Source organism: Mytilus californianus, unplaced genomic scaffold (assembly GCF_021869535.1).
Source record: "Mytilus californianus isolate M0D057914Y unplaced genomic scaffold, xbMytCali1.0.p SCAF_17, whole genome shotgun sequence".
Classification (NCBI taxonomy): domain Eukaryota; kingdom Metazoa; phylum Mollusca; class Bivalvia; order Mytilida; family Mytilidae; genus Mytilus; species Mytilus californianus.
In genome coordinates, this window is record NW_026262659.1 from 8,155,604 (window position 1) to 8,179,229 (window position 23,626).

At 33.0% G+C, this 23,626-nt stretch overlaps 1 protein-coding gene across 3 annotated transcripts; it reads left to right on the forward strand.

The window, feature by feature from the left end:
* Window positions 1-7,492: 7,492 nt before the first annotated feature.
* On the forward strand, window positions 7,493-22,433 carry LOC127726344 (carbohydrate sulfotransferase 5-like). 3 transcript variants are annotated; one of them, XM_052233705.1, is made up of 7 exons: window positions 7,493-7,721; window positions 11,897-12,033; window positions 12,817-12,946; window positions 17,761-17,814; window positions 18,668-18,721; window positions 19,574-19,757; window positions 21,462-22,433. In XM_052233705.1, exons 3-7 carry the CDS (start codon window positions 12,817-12,819, stop codon window positions 22,267-22,269), a joined length of 1,230 nt encoding a protein of 409 aa, XP_052089665.1. In that variant the 5' UTR covers window positions 7,493-7,721; window positions 11,897-12,033; the 3' UTR covers window positions 22,270-22,433. The 3 variants fall into 3 exon arrangements, with proteins under 3 accessions (XP_052089665.1, XP_052089664.1, XP_052089666.1); XM_052233704.1 differs by having other exon boundaries at window positions 11,897-11,924; XM_052233706.1 differs by having other exon boundaries at window positions 11,897-11,924; window positions 19,580-19,757.
* Window positions 22,434-23,626: the final 1,193 nt, after the last annotated feature.

Below are 23,626 nucleotides of genomic sequence, written 5' to 3' on the forward strand. Positions count from 1 at the left end.
GTTGTACCAAAACCCAAGTTCAGTAAAGTAGATCAGGAAAAATTAGAACCGAATATGATAAGAGCATGTGTCGACTTGAGGATACCAAACAAATTCATGGAAAGGAACAGGATAATCCAGAGTCAATTTGTAGAAGATTTTATATACAAATTCCATAGATGCAAAGTATTTTCAAAAATGGACCTAAGACAAGGTTATCATCAGCTAATGTTAGATCCAGAATCCAGAGAAGTTGCAACTTTCAGGACGCCTTGGGGCAACATGAGACCAAAACGACTAATATTTGGAGCAAAGTTTTCACATGATTTATTTGATGAACAAATGTACAGAATAGTGGGAGACATACCAAATTGCTTGAATCAAAGAGATGATATACTAATCGGTGGTGTCAGTCAATACAGAGGAACACAACAAGGCATTAAGGAAAGTGTTAAAAATGGCAAAAGACTTTGGAATAACACTAAATAGAGAAAAATGTGAATTTGGAGTTAATGAACTAGAATTCTATGGATACAAATTTACTAATGATTGATCAAAGCCAACACACGAGAAAGTAAGAGCTGTGAAAGAAGCAAAATCACCTGAGTCAAAAGAAGCAGTTAGGTGTTTTTTGGGAATGATCGGCTATTTATCAAAGTTTATACCGAGATACACACTACTAACAGCCCCACTTAGAAAACTAACACATAAAGACACACAGTTCAGATGGGGACACAAAGAGAATTCGGCATTTGAGAAGCTTAAGTATAGCATTACAAATGAGAGTACAATGGCATTTTTCAACCCGATGAGTCCAATAATGCTACGTTGTGAAGCAAGTTTAATGAGTGACTGTCAGCAGGATTATTCCATCAGACAAATAAAGGATTACAACCAGTACATTTCATTAGTCGCTCTATGTCAGATACAGAAAAGAGGTATAGCCAGACCGAGAAAGATGCATTAGGTCATTAAAGATTGCATATTTTGGCTTTGATATTGATTCACTTATAGGGTCTTTGCATCGGAATTAAACATATTTATTCTAAAACCAGTTGTTGGCATGACACGGGTTATGTTCTTCTCATATATTTTATGATGGTATAATACTAAACCCCTAACAGGAGGGGTTGTGCCTGATATTCATATGATGAAGACATAATCTTTCAATCAGTTTAATTGAGGTCTGGAGCTGGCATGTCAGTTACTGCTAGTAGTCTGTTGTTATTTATGTATTATTGTCATTTTGTTTATTTTCTTTTGTTTCCTATTCTGACATCGGACTCGGACTTCTCTTAAACTGAGTTTTACTGTGCGTACTGTTGTACGTTTGTTTTTTCTACATTGGCTAGAGGTATAGGGGGAGGGTTGAGATCTCAAAAAACATGTTTAACCCCGCCGCATTTTTGCGCCTGTCCCAAGTCAGGAGCCTCTGGCCTTTGTTAGTCTTGTATCATTTTTAATTTTAGTTTCTTGTGTATAATTTGGAGTTTAGTATGACGTCCATTATCACTGAACTAGTATACATATTTGTTTAGGGGCCAGCTGAAGGACGCCTCCGGCTGCATTGAAGACCAATTGGTGGCCTTCGGCTGTTGTCTGCTCTATGGTCGGGTTGTTGTCTCTTTTGATACATTCCCCATTTCCATTCTCAATTTTATTATCTATCCGATGGGAAAAGAATTGATTCAGTATATATCTTTTGGGAGCACCAAAATTCAAGATAATCACAGCACATAAACCGTTGATACCAATGTTCAATAAGACTACGATAAAGTTACCGCCACGTATAGAAAAGTGGGTTATGGATATGCAGGATGTAGACTTAGATATAATGTATGAGCCAGGAAAAGATGAAGCTGATCAGCTAGACTTTTTATCAAGACATCCTTTGCCTGAAAAGGAAAATGATGAAACTGAGAGGATGATTAAAGCAATCATTCACAATGAACATGCTGTAATACTAGAACGATTACAAGAAGAAACAAACAAGGATGAACAATCACTCAAATTAAAGGACTGTATATTGAAAACTAACTGGGAAAGAAATAAGAAAGACATAGACATTATACCTTATTACCATATTAGAAATTAATTATACGTAGCAGAAGGACTAGTATTCAGACTGAATCAAATAATAATTCCAAAGACATTGCAAGAAAAAGTAATAAATGCCGCACACAACATGGGACACTTTGGAATGACAAAAACAAAGCAAATATTGAGAAAGAAATATTGGTTTCCAACAATGAACTCTATGGTTAAGGAAACAATTAAAAACTGTTTTAAATATTCACATATTATGAAAACTTCTTCAATTATTCTTTATCTATATTTGCTATGTTTGTATATATCATTATGTATTGTTAATTGTATTATATGACTTCGGTGTTGCGGCATATTAAAATATATTAGAAACTTCGTTTCTATTATTCACAGCCAAGACAGTCCCACCCAAAGCCAAACTACGGCAAAGTTACAGGTTGTCTAGAACACTTACGAGACAATAATAGTCCTGATATAACGACAAAACAACACGGACAGGAACCACTGAAGATGACAGATATACAAGAGAATCCATGGGAAGTTGTTTCAAGTAGATTTAAGAGGACCATATCCAGATGGACACTACAATCTGGTAGTAATTGACAAAAGAACAAGGTATCTTGAAGTGGAAAAGCTAGACAACAACTGCTTGCAAACAAACAAAGAACAAACTAATGAGGATCTTCGCAACATATGGAATACCAAGAAGACTAGAGAGTGACAATGGACCACCTTTCAATGCTGTGGAGTTTGACAACTTTGCCACGGAACAAGGATTCGAACATCATAAAATTACACACTTACAACCGGGAGCGAATGGAATAGCTTAAGCCTTCATGAAAGTATTGAATAAGACAGAACAATTACAAAATTACAAAACAAGGATAGTGCAATAGCTGTGCAGGAAATGCTTGTAGGATATCACTCCACACCTCATCCAGCTACAGGTGTATCACCGTACGAAGCACTCATGAAAAGACGAGTGATATATATAGGATATATTCCGTGAACGAACGATGATGAAGAAATAACTGATAACAAGAAGATGAACGAAAGAGACAAATGTTACAAAGATAAAATCAAACATCAAGCTGAGAATAGAAATACAAGGGAACACAATTTCAAGATTGGCGACTACGTCTTATTGGAGCAAAACAAAAGAGACAAATGGTCAACAGCATATAAATCAGCATTCTACATAGTATTTGTAGTAAACGGCTCAACCGTAGGTGATAGAAGGGTGACAGATGGAAGGGAGATTCGTATAGATGCTAGCAAGTTTAAAATAGCCAACACACTTTTAAAAGAAGATGAATATGCCCCCCCCCCCCCCGCAAGACAGGCGCGGGAGGGGGCAGAGGATGAAGAATATGGCTCCCCCGCAAGACAGGCGCGGGAGGGGGCAGATGGAGAGAGGAACTACTCACAAAACAGAATACAAGAACAAGATTAACAATGGACAAAATTTAAATCCGTGTGAGTATAGACAATTATCAAATGAGAGACACCAACGAGAACATAGGGTACCGAAACATTTCAATGACTATGTAATGTGATAATGATAATGTGAAAATTCCATAAGAAAAACACAAGAGACTGTTAATCACAAACAATAAACACATAGTGTAATACTTTTATATATTTAAATTCAAGCTTCTATTTTTTTTATAAATTAAAGAGGAATGTAATATCCAGGGTTTCCCCGGGAACTTGCCTTATACACATTCGCAAATCTTGACTATTACGTTTCGTTGTTATGGCATTATTGTTTATTGATTTGAGTCAACCATTATTAAAAGTACTGTCAGAACTTCTGTGTTTCATACGATGTTTCAATTATGAACAGAATTTTCTCTAAAAGAGCGAGATGATACCAAGGTGCAAAACGAAACCATAGGTCGAAAACAAACCAGACAGCATCGTAAGTTGTTGACATCACAATTGAAATAATTGCTACACATACATCTCAAAGGTTTGATTCACCGATTTCAAATTTTTTATAAATTTGAAACAAGAATATGATGAGATAACGAATATAATTTACATTGAAAAAGTGAGAGAACAGTACATAAGTATAAGTCGAATAAAAACAGACAACGCCATGTAAAGAAAAAGTATAGAAAGACCAATAAACTTCCTCAAATCGCAAATCAGATGTCTGTAATACAGTGGTTGCTTTGGTTGTTGACAGTCATAATTTGTTTCGATTATTGATTGGATTGTCATAAATCAGACTGTAGGTTTTCCGTTTGAGTCAATTCCAATTTTGTCATTTCGAGAATGTTTTTAACGCTACATGTATATTGGTATGTGTTTTTGGTGATTGTTGGATTAGTTGCTTAAATCCACTCATTTGAACACTGGTGGACAGTTGTCTCTTGGTTATCTTACCACATATCATTATATTTGTACTTCACAGAAAACCTAAAATTGAGTAACGCGAACCAAATCAAGTCCGGATGAAATCAGGTGCTCCTTGGAGCATACACTCTACATAATTTACTATTCCAATGTTCCCATTGAAATATATACGATACAGGTCCAATCAAAGTAACTGATCATGCAATTCTTAATAAATAAAAAAAGCCTGCTACCACATGTTTCATTATTTAAAGGCGTAGACATAACGCAGGTGTAAATACTAAGTGACATTCCCAATAGAACCATGCATCAGTCCATAAAATGCTTTATAGGTTACTTTGATTGGACCAATATCGTATATTCTTCAAAGTATTGATGCATGATATATGGTTCAATGGGGAATGATAAAAGTGGGGAAGTTTGAACAGATCAATGATTGTATATGGTCACTTTGACCATAAACACATTACAGATTGCAAATGGTTACCTGGCCGAACTATATGAGTCGGAGTTCGATCTTCAAACACTTGTAAAAACAGGAAGACCAAAGAAGCTAGATAATTTAATTTCACATACAGGTTAATTGACAAGGTCTTTCTATTTACAATCCAAACTTTTCTGATTGGATTCCATTAAGATATCCTTCAGAACTAGAAATTAAACAAACCACAGATACATCATCCATCGCTTCATTTCATGACATTTACCTCGAATTTGTCAACAGCGGTCATCTCAGTATCAGGATATATGACAAACAAGACAATTTAAATTATGAAAGTATAAATTTTCCTCACCTTAGTAGCAATATATTTTCTTTTCCCCGTATGGATTATAGATGTCTCCACACCTACGATATTCAAGAGCATGCAGCTACTACATAGACTTTGTCAAAAGTCATTGGTGTCCGAGCAAAAAAAAAAATTACTGAACCAGGGTTTTGTCAAAGAACGTCTCGTCCTTTTTCTCAAAAACTTCATCGGAAAGTACCAAGACCTAATAGATAAATATTCAGTGTCTACTTCACATATAGTACAAGATGGTTTTAAATTATAGATTCTAAGTGTTGAAGTTATGTATCTTTGTTTACTTTACAGTTTTCCCTTTATTTTTCTTTGTGCTGTTGTGTTGTTTCTTTTGTCGTATAATTTGGACGTGACTCGGTATTTATGCATTCCGCTATCGGATTTTTGTCTTTGGTCGTTCATGGTGAAGTGGGTCCTGAAGTTCGCTTTGGACGCAAGAGTGTTGTTTCCATTTTGTTTACCCTTGTTATTATATTCAACTTAATTTGTACTTTATTGAGAAAGTATTTACTATATACGGTATGTACTATCAACTATAATTACTTTTTTGTTTGCATATTTGTTTGATTTTTTTAGTCGGTTGTGTACACAGATTTGGCTGTTGAGTCCCAATTATTGTCAAGTTAACTTATTATTTCTATTTGGGTTACTAACCCAATTTTGCAGTTATAACGGAATTGTACAAGTGATCACAAGTGGGAGGTTTAGCTAGCTACAAAAACCAGATTAAACCCACCATTTTCTTCGGAAAATACACGTAACAAGACCGGAATATGACAGTTGTTTTCTTCTTGTTCCGATGGTTGATAAATAGATATGAGAAGATGTTATATGAGTGTCAATGAGACAACTCTCCATCCAAGTCAAAATTTATAAAAGTAAAGCATTATAGGTCAAAGTACGGTCTTCAACACGGAGCCTTGGCTCACACCGAACAGCAAGCTATAAAGTGCCCCAAAAATTACTAGTGTAAAACCATTCAAACGGGAAAACCAACGGTCTAATCTATATAAAAAACGAGAAACGAGAAACACTTATGAAACACATCAACAAACGACAACTTCTGAACATCAGATGCCTGTCTTAGGACAAGTTCAAACAATTGCAGCGGGTTTAAACGTTTTAATGATACCAAGCCTTCACCCTTATCTGAAACAATAGTGTAACATCACAACATAGAAAGACACACTATAAAATATCAATTGAAATGGCTAAACTCAATCAAAAGACATATTAACACCAGTGAACGTACACTGAACAAAAAGAGTTTGATTTTCCAGTGTTTATGGACTTCTCTTTTTGAATTTACCTTGAAGTTCGGTATTTCTGTTAAACATTTTTTTATAACAAAACAATTTATGAGAAACAAATATGACAGTCGTGAACATACGACAACCACTGAACTACAGACCCCTGACTTAGGACAAGCACATAATAGCCATTTGTGCTTCTATTCTATTGTTCAAACAACGAAAATACTGTCTAAAGATTACATTTGACTAAAAAAGACATTTATTTTCGTTAATAGATCGCAATTTAATTGTGCTTCTATTCTATTGTTCAAACAACGAAAATACTGTCTAAAGATTACATTTGAATAAAAAAGACATTTATTTTCGTTAATAGATCGCAATTTAGGAATGAAATTAAAACGATTGTTAACTTGTAGAAGATCCTTTATTTTACCTTAATTAAGGTTTATGACATTTTTATGTGTATTACGAAATTTTGTGATACATCAAAACAAAAAATATACTGAAACAATTGATATATCATTTTTTACATAATACAAAGGGAAACGTCGAGCACCTGAGACCTCAATCTCTCCGGCGTTTTTTTATTTGACCTTTGAGCTCTTTTGATTGGAGCGTCGCTGTTGAGTCTTGTGTGGACAAAACGCGCTTCTGTGAGGAATAATGTGTTCGTGTCTTTAATGAGTTTTTTTTATCTAAATTTAATACGGCAAAAAATTATTCTAATAACCGATAGTTGCTAGCCACTATTATTAAACGTAGGCCTTCACATTAATGAATCGTTACAGGTGTTTATACCCATAATACAATGAAGTACTTCATTAATATTTTACACAATGTAAATATTTAATTACAGACGGGTATGAAATAGGTTAACAATGCTAATTAATTATTGATTGGTTTAGTACTAGTCAAAAGAAAGGTTTTGTTATACTTATTTAATCGTCCAACCGAGGATTTTTTGGGTGTTTTTTTTTAATTTATTGTAAGCAAATGTTCCGAAAGATTGAATATATGTTTTTGCATATCTAAACGTTTATTTATGTGAAAATGTAGACACAATTCTTTTTAAATCAAACAAAATAAATTTGGACTTTATTGCTTAAAATGCAGTTATGTTTATAACATTTTGCAGACTGTTCAATAATTGAAACCTATGGTTACTCATACATGGTTTGTGACTTCCTGAGTATAATATTTGTACAATTTAAATATTAATCTTTTGTTTGACAGGGATTTTCAAAGTTTAGATTATCGCTGTTTATTGCCCAACATAATGGTAAGTACACGTAACTTACACAGTTTAATCTAAAGGGCACACAGTTAAACTTAAAAGTCACATAGTAATACAAAAAGGGAGCACAGTTTAACTTAAGGACACACAGTTTAACACAAAGGCCACATACATGTAGTTTAAATAAAGGGAGCGCAGTTTAACTTAAAGATTACATAGTTTAATTTAAGAGCACACAGTTTAGCATAAAGGGCATATAGTTCAATCCTCGTTAAATTAACTTCCTTTCTTCATATTCTGATCGAAATTAACTACTAGCATAAAGGATAATTGATCCTTTGCTATTTAGATAATTTTGGTAAGAAAGAGAAATCTCCCTAAAAGGGTAATCCCCTAATTTGTGTAACTCGCGGGGTCAAAATCCAAAATATGATGAAACGTGGTGGTATTTTGATAAAAAAAAGAAAAAGAAAACAAAGATGCCGTTCAACTAACGGTTTTCAGGGGAGCACCAGAAAACTACGTTGCACACTGGTGTCCATCCCTTTCGTGAAGCCTAATCTTCTTCATGCTTTATTCCCTTTTCACCACGAATATACTATTGTTTCAGGAGTCAAAGCCTGTAGCAATTTGTTTTTGTTTGCAAAAAGACTTTTTTTTTATTTGCATAAAAGAGAGGTGAAAGATACCAAAGGAATATTTAAACTCTTAAGTCGAAAATTAACTGACAACGCCATGGCTAAAAAAGAAAAAAAGATTGAATTTCACACCATTCCGAAAATTCATATCCAAATTTGAGTGATTGGTTCCGACATTGATATTATTACGCAAAAACGACAGCCTTCAATCATTGTTTGATTGTTACCTCGCCAGTTGATCAAAATTGAACAGTAGATATTTCTACAAAATCAACAGTCTGACTCAAAAAAAAAGCTCTGAAACCAACATTATCAAGGTGCTTTATTTCTTGATCGAGAACCTATTTTTTACATTTGGAGGACGTGCTTTTTTAACAAACTATTGGCATTCCAATGTAAACCACCTGTGCTACTTTTCTTGTCGGCTTGTTCTTTTATTCATATGAGGCTGACTCCATACAAGGGCATCCGAGGAAGAATGAAAAGAAGCTAGCAATAACCTTTAACTTCCCGTTATATAGATGATGTCCTATCACCAAATAATTCAAAATTGGTGACTATGTTGACCGTATTGGTACCGTTAATGTTATACCAAGAGTTCCAAATGGTGAAGTTGAAATCATCCCTTCGTAAATTTTACGGACGCCATCACGAGTTGGTTGTCCGTTATGGAATAACCGTTTCACAGATGATATCGGATGTGATCCTTATGTCGTAACTACAATACCCTTCCCTTTTCACGAATGTGAACTACCGAATTAGACTATTTACCGGATTTGTAATAACATAAGCAACACGACAGGTGCCACATGTGGAGCAGGATCTGCTTACCCTGCCGGAGCACCTGAGATCACTCCCAGTTTTGGTGGGGTTCGTGTTGCTTAGTCTTAAGTTTTCTATGTTGTGTCATCTGTACTATTATTTGTCTTTTTGTCTTTTTATTTTTGGCCATGGCGTTGTCAGTTTGTTTTCGATCTGTGAGTTTGACTGTCCCTCTTGTATCTTTCGTCCCTCTTTTATACCACTGTGTCGATACATCTGCTGCTGGACTGTTAGTCCCCCAATGTATCACCACCCCCAGTAGCCAGTACCTTGGTATTGGCATGAAAATACGGATGATGTGTTAATAAGATTTGCTGTTACAAAATTTCAATTGCTTAATTGTATGGAGTCAACCACATATGAATAAAGGAAAAAAATATTAAAATTATTTAAATTAGGGAACATATCTCTCTCATCCAAAAATTATTTAAATAAGGGAATATATCTCCCACGTGCACAGCTGCAATTTCTTGCTTGGATTTGTTTATATTTTTTGTCCTTTTTTGGTTTATCAACTCTTCACTTTTGTATTTTTAAGTTTGGATTTGTGTTTTAAATATTTTGGCCATGCGCATCGCAGAAGAGACATTTATTATCGAAATACATAACTGGTGCAGTAAAATTGGTACCATTAATTTTATTTCTACCACTGGATCGATACCTTTGCTGGTGGACTGTTAGTCGCCGAGGGACATTCAAACTCATAAGTCGAAAATAAACGCCATGGCTAAAAAAGAAAAACAGACAAGCAGATAAACAACAGTACACAAAGCACAACATAGAAAACCAAAGAATGAGCAACACGAACCCCACCAAAAACCGGGGGAGATCTTAGGTGCTCCGGAAGGGTAAAAATGATATTTTGTTACTAACATTTGCTGTTTCAAAATTTTAAATATATCTCCATCAGGCAAAGATTTACTTTTTGTCATTCTTGGGTTATCAGCTATTCATTGTTATATTAAGGACATTAAGGTTTGGATTTTCAAATATATTGGCCGTGATCAGAAGAGATTTTTTTGGTTGAAATGTGCATCTGATGCAGTAACATTGGTACCGTTAATGTTATTCCATCAAACTTGAAATAAGGATAATCTTTAAACAGCCAAGTCTGTCTTATATCTTGACTTACATCTAAAAATTGACAATGAGAGTCGGCAGATACCAAAAGTTTACGACAAAAGAGATGATTTCAGCTTCCCAGTTGTGAACGTTCCATTTCAATGTAGCATCATTCTAGCAGCGCCTGCATATGGATTCTATATATCCGAGTTGATATGATATCCAAGAGCTCGAATTTCTTAACGTGATTGTAATGATGCTTACAGGGAAGCTATTAAACCAAGAGTTCAAAGGGGATAAGTTGAAATCATCCCTTTGAAAATCTTACGGACTCCATCATTAGTTGGAATATCTGTTTCTCTGATGACGACAGATCTTCTCCAATTGTTGTTACTATATTCCGTCCTCTTTTCCTCAAATGTGTCCTACCGAATCAGACTTATCACCGGGTTCGTACTAACATGAGCAATACGAAGGGTGCCACATGTGGAACCGGATCTGCTTACCCTTCCCGAGCACCTGAGTTCACCCTCGGTTTGTGGTGGGATTCTCGTATGGCTCAGTCTTTCGTTTTATAAGTTGTGTTTTGTATGCCGTTATCTATTTGTTTTTGATCGGTTGTCTTTTCCTGCCATGGCATTGCCCGTTTGTTTTGACTTCTGAGTTTGAAAATTATTTTTGTATCTTTCGCCTCTCTCTCCCCTATAAAAATCAACTCATTATCAGATTTGTCACATGATGGTAGTTTTGAAAAAGAAAACGTGCGTTTATGTACTAAATCTGGGGCGACAGAGCATTTTATAGACTGTCAGTCTAATGATTAATCCCGCATAGCAGTGATCTTAAAAAGTCATGATTGCACTGAACATTTCCAGTTCATAAATTTGAATAACAAAGTTAAGGTAACAGCTCCTTTTTGGCGAAGTCTATCTTAGACCACACAGGATGTTCGGTTTGTTTCCACTCAGTGGTTGATGACAATCTTCTATTGTTCGTTCAGTTGCTGTCTCCATGACGTACCTCCCTCGTACTATATTCAAATAGTTGGTTCGGTATCAAATATGTTTGTTTGAATCTTTTAATTAGTTGTGATGTATGTTAACACAGTTTTGGCTGCTGGATCCCAATGGGTTGCTCACCGAATTTTGTCAATATAACGGAACTATATACAACTGTCATACAAATGGGAGATTGAGCTGTAGCTATACAACCAGGTTTCAACCACCTTTTCCTCGGATAAAGCCTGTAGAAAGTCAAGAATATGACAGCTGTTTTTCACTCGTTCCGTTAATTGATAACGTTCGATTTTGTCAGTTTTTATGGACTTAAAGTTTTTGAATTTACGTTGGATTTCTGTATTTTTGTTATACTTTTCACTCACTTATTAATCACAATCAACTGCTGAACGATCATAGAATATTTTACGCTGTCTATTTATTATTCTTTAATGTCATATCTAATGTATCTATATAAAAAAAGGGGAAATGGAAAAAAGTACAAGAGTGTGCCTCGAGGTCCATCTATGCAGATGTTTGTAGTGACTATGACATTTTTTTTGTTAAATTTGGTTTACCTTCTTTAAAAATAAGACGTATACGAATGATGGCCATAGAAACTTTTGAAATATTACACAAAGAAAGAGTCACCAGAGTATCTCCATGATATTATAAATTTTAAAAATGTACCTTACCCTTTTAGAAAGAAACAAACTGTTGAAGTACCACGGGTGAGAACAACATAATTTGGTCTTCATTCATTAAGATATGCTGGAGCGACACTCTGGAATTAGCTTGTTGACGCGATCTATGTACAGTTGAACCTGAACCAGTTTACAAGTATGATTGACCAACAACTGGAATGCCAACTCATGCAGATGTGGCTCCTGCAGATTTTAATGTTTTGATTTTTCTGTTGAGTTTTCCATGCAGCTTGATGAACTAGTTTTGCTTTATTTATTTCGTCTGCTTTGCATGTGCTTATACTCTAGTTAAGGGCTTTGTTTGTTGTTGCTATGCTTTTATATATGTACATTTTTGTTTATGTAATATAGCTGTCTTACTTTGTATGTCTTATGTGTATGTTTTATATGTTTTATATGTCCTCATATTGGTTATACATGTCGACAAAATGCTCTACAGAGCTTATGTTTGAAATGTTTCATCTAAACCCGACTTAAAATAAAATGTTCTATTCTATATCTATTCTATTCTATTTTATTTCATCATTGTAATGTGGATAATGATTTTTGAACTCAAACCCTCAAAGGATCTTGATCGGATCGATTGCCATTGATTATCAAAGTTTAATGTTATTATTAGTAATTTTACCCATGTTTATACCATGGAAGTATTATATTGACAATATAATGCTTCCATGTTTATACATACAAATATACGTTAATTGATCTACCGTTTAAGTAAAATGAATATTGATCTTAAATGTGTCTTCGCAAAATTTCATCTAATTCAGATAACATTGAAAAGAAAAAACCAATTGAAAAATTAGATTGCTAAATCGTTCTTTTTTTTCAGTCATAGTTTTGTGATTTTTAAAAACGTTTTGTCATAGTGAATATCACAAGGAAAATTAATTGAAATATATATACTGTTTTAATACAGATGGCAAACATCAGAGGAATTTATTTGTATATTAAACGAAGAACCCGATTCATGTGGACATGTGTTGCTATTGTTATAATTATATTTATGGATGTTCTGGTGGATAGAAACAAAACATATAGACAGATTCGTAAGTATCTTTAATTAGGTCTTTTCACTTTTCTGTGGAAAGACCTATTGAATTTGTTCTGATTATTATTTTTTTTCTCATTCCGCCAAACCCTTTTTGTAAGAGTTATCTCCCCAAACACTGTTTTTTCTTGTTAGTGTATCTCCTCCGGAACCAAAAAAGACAACGACAAAATATTTGTTCGTTACATCCTTATAAATTTATAACTGATTTGGATCGAAGCGATCCGGTGGAATTTTATAGGAGTTATCTACCTTTATCAAATAAGTTTGTCGTTATGTTTTTGTAACTCATAAACCGTAAGCCGTATAAACCTATAGTCTTTTTATTTGAGGTCCTTGGGTCCTAACTTGATGACAAATGAGGTCAAGTTCAAAGGTCAAGGTCATGTTCTGAATTTTGTCTTTTGCTTGTATTTGCATTTTCTCCGATACTTTTAAAATAATATATAAAAGAACTAGTGCAAAATGTTTGTTTTATTGAGATGAAGATATGATACATTTGGTCTGAAACAATCCAATGACATCTTATAGGAGTTATTGCCCCAAGAATGTTTTATTCTAAGATTATTACTTTAGATTTGTACTTGATAAAGCCATAATGTCTTTGTAAAATGTTAGGTGACATATGACCTTAAAAAATGTCAACCGGAAGTGACCTTGAGTGAACCGAAAGTAGTCATTATTGCACTTATTTCATGGAAAATTACCTATAATCCATATATATTTTAAATAGGCATAGATAAACCTATCATTTGAGTCCGGAAGTCACATTCTATAACCGGAAGTAGCCAATTTTCTCCCTTTTACAGGCAAATGTATACATAAGGTAGCAATACACAGTTAGGAGTTTGGTTTCTCATTTTGGCCCCTGTGGATTTTTCAAATATGAAAGTTATTGTGCAATAAAAATTCATTTTTAGACAGCTGAGTACTAATTTAGCCTTCAAAGGTGGTTTATAAGAACATCAAGAGTATTTTTCCATGTTTTATTGGCTATTTTCTGTTTGACTGTCCGTATTTTCATAGCTAGACCGGCCGTAGGTCTAGAAATTAATGTAATGTTTACAACACTTTTTTCTACACGATGTTTTTGGCGCAATTTTACAAACAAATGAGATGAAAGACATATGATTTTTATTTGATTTCCTGATAGATATATATAAACAGTTTCAGAAAAGGTATCACTCCAAGGGATTGAAATTCTACTTCTGGCTAAATTTTGGGAAATATGTGACATTTGTTTCCCCTTTTTTGCAATATTTTATAGCAAATAAATGCAGATAGTTGGCATGGATACACCAAAAAGAAATTATATCTACCATTTTAACTACTAGAAATCAAATCTATGGAAGATACTGATTACATACATATGCACATATATGACAAAAACAGTAAGCTTAATTTGCAAGAAAGCAAGAAAAAGGGGATGGTAAAATTTATGAGAGTAAATTTAAAAATTTTTTCCTAACTGTTTATTGCTACCTTAACCATATATTTTGTGAATCAGTGTAAATACAGCTATCATATGAGACCAATGGAGATATTTTTTTAACCGGAAGTTGACAATTATCTCCCTTGTTCCAGTTAAAAGTATATAGAAACCATATATTTATTGAATCAGTATGAAGAAACCTATGATTGGACACCAAAAAAAATTTGAGTAAACCGGAAGTAGCTTCTTAATAACATTTTAGAAAAATTGATGTGGAAAGACCTTCAAGTGTTCTCTGAACAATTGGTTTCTAATTAGTTATAACAATTGTATTATGAAAATCTCTGAAGATCAGAGTCCGATATATGCGAAATATGGTTATACAAATAAGGAAATTTGGTATGATTGCCAATGAGACAACTATCCACCAGAATTCAAATTCACTTCTTGGTAAATATCATAATAAACTGAAATAATTTCTTTAGCTTTGTTTTTCTCCAACGCTCATAAGCTCATCACATTACAGCGTCTTATTCTATTCAGTTGCATCTCTCATGTCCCTAACAATATTCGTATTAAATTCATAACATCCCCTTCTGAAATAATAAACGGAGGATTTTTGCTTGGAAACAATTGTACAAGTTTTACACTTTATATGTTTTATTTAATATTTCATATAGGCTGTCAGGCAACTTATTTTGTACATTGCAATAATATTAATAATTCATTTCATCATTAAGTATAACGATGTCTCAAGTATTATGATATTGATTTTACAATGTCATGTTTGCAGTGAGCTTCTCAAAACAACATCTACACACAGCGAACGCCGTAGGTAAAAAAGGAAACCCTTCTTGTACAATAAAAACATTGGCTCAACAAAGTTTACTAACATTGGACAAACAATTTAGATTCAATGGCCCTACAATGGCATGGTGTATAGATCAAGTCTGTGATACTTCATATCTGATCATCTTTTCCTATAATTAAATTTATCTAACTCTAAATCTTTTAAACATTTGTATCTATATTTAATGGAAAAGACCGAGTTCGCCGTATATAATCGAAGTAGGTGTACCTAGAAGTCATTTACTAAATTTAATCTGAATCTTATTAAGAATGTTATTTATTTTCTCGAACTACCCGATCTCAAATCCTTCCATGAATATTGGTTTTATTAGGTTATTGAAAGAATATAGCTCAAATTCAATTATATTGACTTACTCAAGACGTTGTATATAAAATTTGCTGTTTTATTTTTTACAAGATAGCGTTTGCAGTCCTATAGGCTATCTGTATTATTAAAGAAAATCATGTTGGCTCTTATTTTTATAGCGTACATGTTTACATTATTGATAACTGGAAACCAATCGTGATCATCATACATTGAACAATTTGTGGCATTAAAAAAAGCTCTTGATATTACATTCTTAAAAGGTTGAATTGTAGATTATACAAATATCTAATAAGTTGAACGTTTCTATTGATTATATCTTTTGTTTTCGAATCTTTATAGAAATAAATTTTGTATGCATAAAACTTTTTTAAAGTGACGTTATATTAACCTCATGGAAACAATGATTTTTAATATCTGATTTTTAAATCAATGTTGTACGATAACGTGAATTTATGATGAATTTATGATGACATTACATATTTTGTTTTCAATGAAATAATCATAGATGCCAGGCTTAAAACTGTACACCAGACGCGCGTAGTCTACATAAGACTCATCAATGACGCTAGAATAAATCAAAAGTTAGAAGGTGAATTAAAATACGGTACTTAAGAGCTTTTTATGTCTAAAACAATTTGATTATATAACAAATTACTGGAGTGTATACAATAAGCAGAAGAAAGATAATATAAATATCCGCATGCAAGTTTATTCCAAAATAGGAATACTGTTGAAAAACAGGAGTGCAAAGACTACCATGTCCTCTTCTGCTTTACTTGTTGTTATGACTGAATTTTATGTTGAAAGTCTTCAATCAAGGTCTTACTACAAACATCACATAAACTAAACTTCATCAATGATCCATGAAAATGAGGTTAATGTTAAAATAACCCTATCAGACGGACATGTACACCGTAAAACCATTCCATTCGCAAATTATATTTGACCTTTTGCTTATAGTATCTAAGAAACAGTCCTTATCACGATAACCAATAAAATATTAAAAAAATCAAGGTCAGACGAACCCATTTTGATAAACATCTTCACCTTGCAATCATTCCATTCAACAAATATAAATGCACCTCCTTTTATACTATCTGAGAAACGGACATGACAACGAAAAAATAATGTTTACCAATGAACCAAGAAAATTAGGTCAATGTAAGCTTAACACCTTACAATCATGTCATACACCATCTACTGAAGCCTCTCTGACGGACATGTATACCTTACAATGATCCAATATACCAATTACAATTGTTAAGTTAAACACAATTACTGAAAAAAATCACATACAAAAAAATTAAAAAAAAAAACGAATCAGTTTTGTAGCAGTCGCTGTACAATGAAAATGAGGATAAGAACAATGTACAAAAACCAGTCACAAGGATCATAAGGCATTTATATATACCCAATATAAAATATCCCGGTATTCTAACTTTTAAAATATAATGCTTGATGCCTTAGTAAAATAAGATTCCACACATTCTGAGACATTTGTCGAAGTCGAGACAAACTGATCACTAAATATGTTAACGATACATTTCAAAGACAGCGTATTCTAGACAATAAACATTAAACATAGTATTGATCACTGTACTTTTTTTGAGAAATATATGGTTCTAGATTAACAATATTACATCTATTTAAATTTTAACAAAATATTTTTTGGTAAAAGTCGTTTAATGAAAATAAAGAAAAGTTGGTTACTTAAAAACAATACTTGAAGTTTTGATTAATCGTCAGTCATCTCCATTTTATTTATCTCCTTTTAAATTGACAACAAATTGGAGAAAGTTGTCTCCCCTAGCGAAATCACAGATTCTTTAAATACAAGAAACAGTAAGTACGTCATAGTATTTCAAAATGTATCTCAAAGAAAGCAATAACTTTTCCTCAAACATTCTTAGAACTGAAAGTTTGTAGACTTGAAAAAACATGATTGCAAACTCATGAAACAAAGAAATCATAAAATAAATCATAGATCATTGCTTCCTTTGATGTCTATTGAAAAATGTCCGTCTATCTGATCGTTAAACTGCCTCTTCATTGAGGAGGCTTGTTGATATTTGTCAAATTCTGTTACACATACAATGTACATCAACGCATGGATGCATAAATCTACATGTGGTTCTGTCACATTTTTTTTTACAATATTTTATTTATAAAACATATTTTGTTTTATATATTTTGTTTCTTACAGAGCATACCCTGCATAACTTTTCTGGAAAAGACACAAAGGAAGATTCAGTGAAAGGTTATAGTTATTTTATATTTCATATTTCATATTACGTGTACGAATACATAATAATAATGAGAACTACTTTTGCCAGTCATAATTCATAACGCAAAAAGTAAAATAACAAAAATACCGAACTCCGAGGAAAATTCTAAACGGAAAGTCTCTAAGAAAATGGCAAAATTAAAAGCTCAAACACATCAAACACATCAAACGAATGGATAACAACTGTTATATTTCTGACTTGGTACAGGCATTTTCTTATGTAGAAAATGGTGGATTAAACCTGGTTTTATAGCTAGCTAAAGGTATAGAACCACTAATTCGGACCCGGTCGGAAAGAACATACAAGAAAGTAGTACATATTTTAAACAAAATAGTTCCTACGAATAGCTGTATCTTTGTCAATAAGTGAAATATTTGGGTAGTTTTGGTATCAATATTGAATGAATCACAACTTTTCCAGACTTGAACGATTAAACGATTTAATACCTGATATATAGCACCTGCAATATCTATTAACCTCTAGATGTGTTTAAGTGTTTTATTCAGTTAAGTTGCATATATACACTTCATTTTAAACGTATACGGTCATCACCTTTTTACGGTTTATTGCATAGAAAATTTCTTTTATAAAATAAATACATATCGACATTGAAAGGGACTTTTCAGAACAACTCTTGAACAAGAGAGAATACAAATTAAAATAAAACAAAAGTTTCCACCTAAACCTAAACTGACTAATTAATTCATTTTTGATGCTCTTACATTTTCATACAAAGTCAAATTTTGTCCACGTGAATCAGCATTAAACGTGAAATTTACGTGAATATTCCATGAAAATTCAAGATATGCACATCTTTTTTTTCAGAACAAACTCGGCATGACTTTTCTAAACAAGATCAGAAGAGACATTTAGTAAAAGGTAGCTTTATTGAATGAAATTTACATAAAACAGAATTGTTAGGATGCGACGCAACATAACATGGCTTTAGTAATAGGAAACCTAACTCTTTAGCCTTTCAAATTGTCTTCCTTTGAACTATAAAAAAGAATACGTCACCCAATGATTGTGAATATTCACTGTTATGAATACAAAATATTTTCGAAATGCTGCAAATATTGAACTCAGTAGTTTACAATAGCCATTTCTAATCTTATAATTCCATGTTCTAACAGAAAAAAAAAACGTTTAATCTCTCATGTATCATTTGTTTAACAATCACTGGGTTAGTACCCTGGTCGTAGAATTGTAGATACAATGGTATACAGAAGAACATTAATATTATACAATAGTACAAAGGTGCATATGTTGAGGAAACAAACAATACTTTCGATAGATATGAAAAGATACATAAAAATGTTTACATGTTAAAAATGTGCAGTGTATATTAAACGGAGGACTTTAACATATGGGGAGGAGGGAGAATCCACTTCATCGTTTATAACTCTAATAACTAACACAAATTTCTAAGCTCAGATTATTTAGATGGATTAGTAAGTTACCCGAACTTAAGAATATTACAATTTGTCGAGAATTTGTTATTTAAGTATTATTATCTTTCTGTTGTAAAAAATGCATTTGAGGAGATACTGGTGTTCATCACTAATATCGTCTTCTTCACATATAGGGCAGATCCGATCAGTGCACGAGAAATTCAAGAGCTCGTTAGCCATCGGTTATAACATATCATAAAATTATGTAATTGTGGCGTATCTGAATTAAAAAGTTTAGTGTGATCCAATACTTCTTTATCATTCGTTTTCTTTAAATCAGTTTCAGACACTGCAGCACATGACAATTTCGTTCTAATTGTCGGTTATTTCCGTGGAGGTTCCACCATGACGCTAGATGTACTGAGTACCACTGAAAACAGTTTTTATGTATTTGAACCAATCAATTTCCTATCATTTGATACCTATGAAAATACTGCAATTACATTCTTAAATGGATCTTCAAGGTAAGTGCTATTTTATCAATATTTAATTGATAGAAAAAAAAGTTGAATAGAATTGTGAGAAAATAAGCAATATAAAAATAGGACAAGTGGAATAATTATTCACCAGAGAAAAATGTATTTTGAGGTCATAAAAAAAAATTGAAAACGAGAATATCAACTGTCTGATTTAAGCTTACACAATAAACGAAAAACAATAATAGTAGACAGCAACCAACGAAAACCACTGAACTACAATCTCTTGCATTAGGACAGTCATATAAAGAATATGACAGAGTTAAACAAATTGATGAGCACTCAATCATCATCCTAATCTGAGACAGTGGTTTAAAAACACAACATTAGAACACACTGTATAAGTGGTTGGGAAAGGGATGGACTCATCAGATTATTTGTTAATTGTTTAAGATTTTTGCAGTTATTGCTGTGTTCGTTCACTAAAACAATGCTGATGATTCAAATTGACTACAACAGACACAAAATTTAAATCGAAAACAAAATGAACGATACAAGGTAAACACAGAATTTTTCAAAACAGAGTGAGAAATGAACGTAAAAGCTACTAAAATTTAACAAAACGATCTCTAAAAAATAATAATAGATCGACGATTGAAAATTATTTCATAAATAAAAAAAAACCACAACATAATCATTGACCGTTTATTTAAAATTACAAAATAATGAATACACTAATTATAATATGATGTTGCATTTTTTTGCCTGGTTACACCTTTGGTCTTATTGAACAAAGTTAACACCTTATTTATTAAGTATATTCACGCCATATGTTTCCCCAAGGCAGTACCGTCGACAGTGGATGCCTTTATCTTTATCCGCTTTTGAAGGGCAAATTCTGATAGTTTCTCTAAATTCATTTATAGCGCAGCTCGAGTTAGGTCTACTTGGAGCTGAACGTAATGTACATACTTTTCTTTATTTCTGAAGGAAGTTTGTATATGCTGTCATTTTCGATTTATTTGTATTTAGGTCACTGTGACGTAAAGTTATTTTTCATTTTTATTTCAATTTATTTTATTATTTAGAAAATATTTATTTTGCTTTTGTACTTTTTCTGATTCGATTTGAGGCAACAGCAGTTTACCGATTATCAAATATTATAAAATACAAATCAAGGAAAAAAACAAAAGAAACCAAAATTTAGAGAATCGTTGAAACTCCAAACGAAGCGAGACCGGATGCGTCGGCAGGGTAAATGTATCCTGCTTTGTCAACCAACATTCAGTAAAAATGTCGCAATCGGGAATAGGACACTACTGGTAGATGTACAGATCCGAAGGCTATTCTGGTATCTAAAGACCGCAAAACATGTTTCTAGTCAGTTGAGACACAAACACAGTATCGGTCAACAAATTCGTGATGGTTACCGTATATTTACATACCTATAACTGAAATGCAATAAGACTCAGAATATCTCCTCTGAAGCATTAAGAGCCATTGTAAAACAAAACAAGACACATACAATAGAAATGTGTATGAAAAGGAACCTGTAATCTAGTGGTTGTCGTTGGTTGCTGTCTGCTTTATTTGTATTTCGTTCTTTGTTGTAGCATAAATCAGGCTGCTGTATTTTTTCTTTTGAATTGTGTCACATTACAAGTTTCCTTTACAGCTTACTATTTTTTAGTTATTTACTTAGTGTTTGTAGATTCTGTTAGTTATATTTGTGCATTTATAATTTCATTTTAGATTACTTGATAAAATTATGGAACTACCTGCAGTGCAAGCAGACATGCTAGCTAATTGGTTTAATTGCAGATTATCTGACATTAATTTAAGTGATCTAAGAAGTTCTAATTTGCAATATCACTCTCGTATGACACGGGAATATTATCAATGTCAGCGAAGGTCAAACATTTCATCCTGTATTGGACACCTAGTAGAAGTGTGTAAACAGATGAAGAACAAAATATTAAAAGTAGTTAGATTGCGAATGGAAACTACGGAACTACTTTTGAATACTTTGCCGAACCTAAAAATAATACATTTAGTCAGAGACCCAAGAGGTATACTTAATTCTCTAATGAGGGCAAAGTTAATAGGCGTAAATGATTTCAAATCTAAGGCATCAGAAATTTGTAATGATATATTATCAGATATAAAATCGACTACAAAACTTAAAACTTTATATCCAAATACAATTTTCCTGTTGAAATATGAAGCCCTTGTAAAGAACCCGACGGCGGTCTTTAAGAGAATATTTAACTTCACAAACCTCAGTTATTCACAGAAAGTAGAAATGTTCATTCAAAGTCATCTTTTAGGCCATTCGTCCGGAGGCAGCAATGCATTTTTAACAAAATCTGGAAATGCTAATATGATAGCAAGCAACTGGAGAAAGACTATAAAACCTGATGAAGTTATAGAAATAAATAAGTTGTGTCACACAGTATTTGAGACATTAGGATATCAAGAAGTCAACCACAAGACATTACAAGATAGGAATGAATCACTCCAACGTGTTCCGTCTTTAAAACACATATTTGATGAATATTGACACAAGTGAAATGTAAAACATGATTTGACGATAGTTCAGTAAGATAAACATCATCATATTTAAACAAGTGATAGATATAGCTTAGAGAACTGTCACTTTTGAAGATCAATGAATGAATAAAGGCAACAGTAGTATATCGCTGTTCAATAGTCATAAAGTGGAAATGAGCTGACTTTGAAGTTCAATATTTTGTTATAAGCTAATTCTATACAATTATAGCACTTTTAACCACGGATATGTTCGTAACTGTTCCTGTTCTCTTAACCTCGATTGTAGCATCACCGAATGAGACTCATCACCGAATTTGTAATTGTCACAAGCAACACGACGGATGCCACATGTGGAAGACAGGATCTGCCAGCCATTCACGAGCACCTGAGATCCGCCCCTGTTTTTGGTGGGTTTCGTATTGCTCAGTCTTCAGTTTTCTGCGTAATGTTTTTAGGACAATGTTTTTTCGTCTTTTTCGTTTTTTTTTGGCTATGGCGTTGTCAGTTGCTCTTCGCTTATGAGTTTTTAGATTTCCTATGGTATCTCCTGTCTATTTCTTTAAGGCAAATGCATTTTTTATCGAACCGAATATATTTGTAAAGGACGCACGTAAAAAGGCTGCAATTGTATCATTATAATACCATATTATTCTATGTACTGTGTTTAATCGTCCCAGAGGTCAATTTAAAAATAAGAAGATGTGGTATAATTGCCAATTGCAATGAGACAACTCTCCATCAGAGACCGAAATACATATTTGCACATTTCTTCCCTCTTAAATGCATGTAAAATTCGAGACGTGCAAGACTTTCATTGGACAAGCATCGTTTAAATATTCTATGTCAAATCTAAACGATTTCCGTCATTTTTAATCAGAGAAAACCAAACTCAAATGAAAGCTCGATTCTGGTTGACTGAGTTTCCAAGTCAACCTCCAATTAAATTCTATATGTTTAAAACTTGAATTTAGGATCTATTCTTAGTAGTATAAGGTCAATATGTATTTATCTTCAAAAAGACCCCGTCAATAAGTGCTTTTATCATAAAATACGTGACATGAATTGGTATATCACAGCTTATGAATAATAAGATATAAAGATAATTACATATCTGTAAAATAGCAAAAAGGAGATTATATCAAAAGGAATCTCAAACAATAAATCAAGGAAAGACAGCCAGCAACGTAACAAAAAAGACGAACAAACCAACAACAGGTCCAAAACACTACACGGAAATATAAAGATTGAGCAATATAAACCCCACAACAACCGGGACAAGCACAGATTCTCCTGAACGTAAGCAGTTTCTGCTACACTTATTGTTCCCGCCGTGTTACACATGTCAGGTACAAAATCAGTTTATACAG

Coding starts and splice junctions, on each gene's coding strand:
- LOC127726344 (XM_052233705.1), top strand. CDS start 12,817: ATGGCAAACATCAGAGGAATTTATTTGTATATTAAACGAAGAACCCGA. Junction 17,815..18,667: donor AAAGGAAGATTCAGTGAAAG/GTTATAGTTATT, acceptor CTTTTTTTTCAG/AACAAACTCGGCATGACTTT. Junction 18,722..19,573: donor GAAGAGACATTTAGTAAAAG/GTAGCTTTATTG, acceptor TCTTTAAATCAG/TTTCAGACACTGCAGCACAT.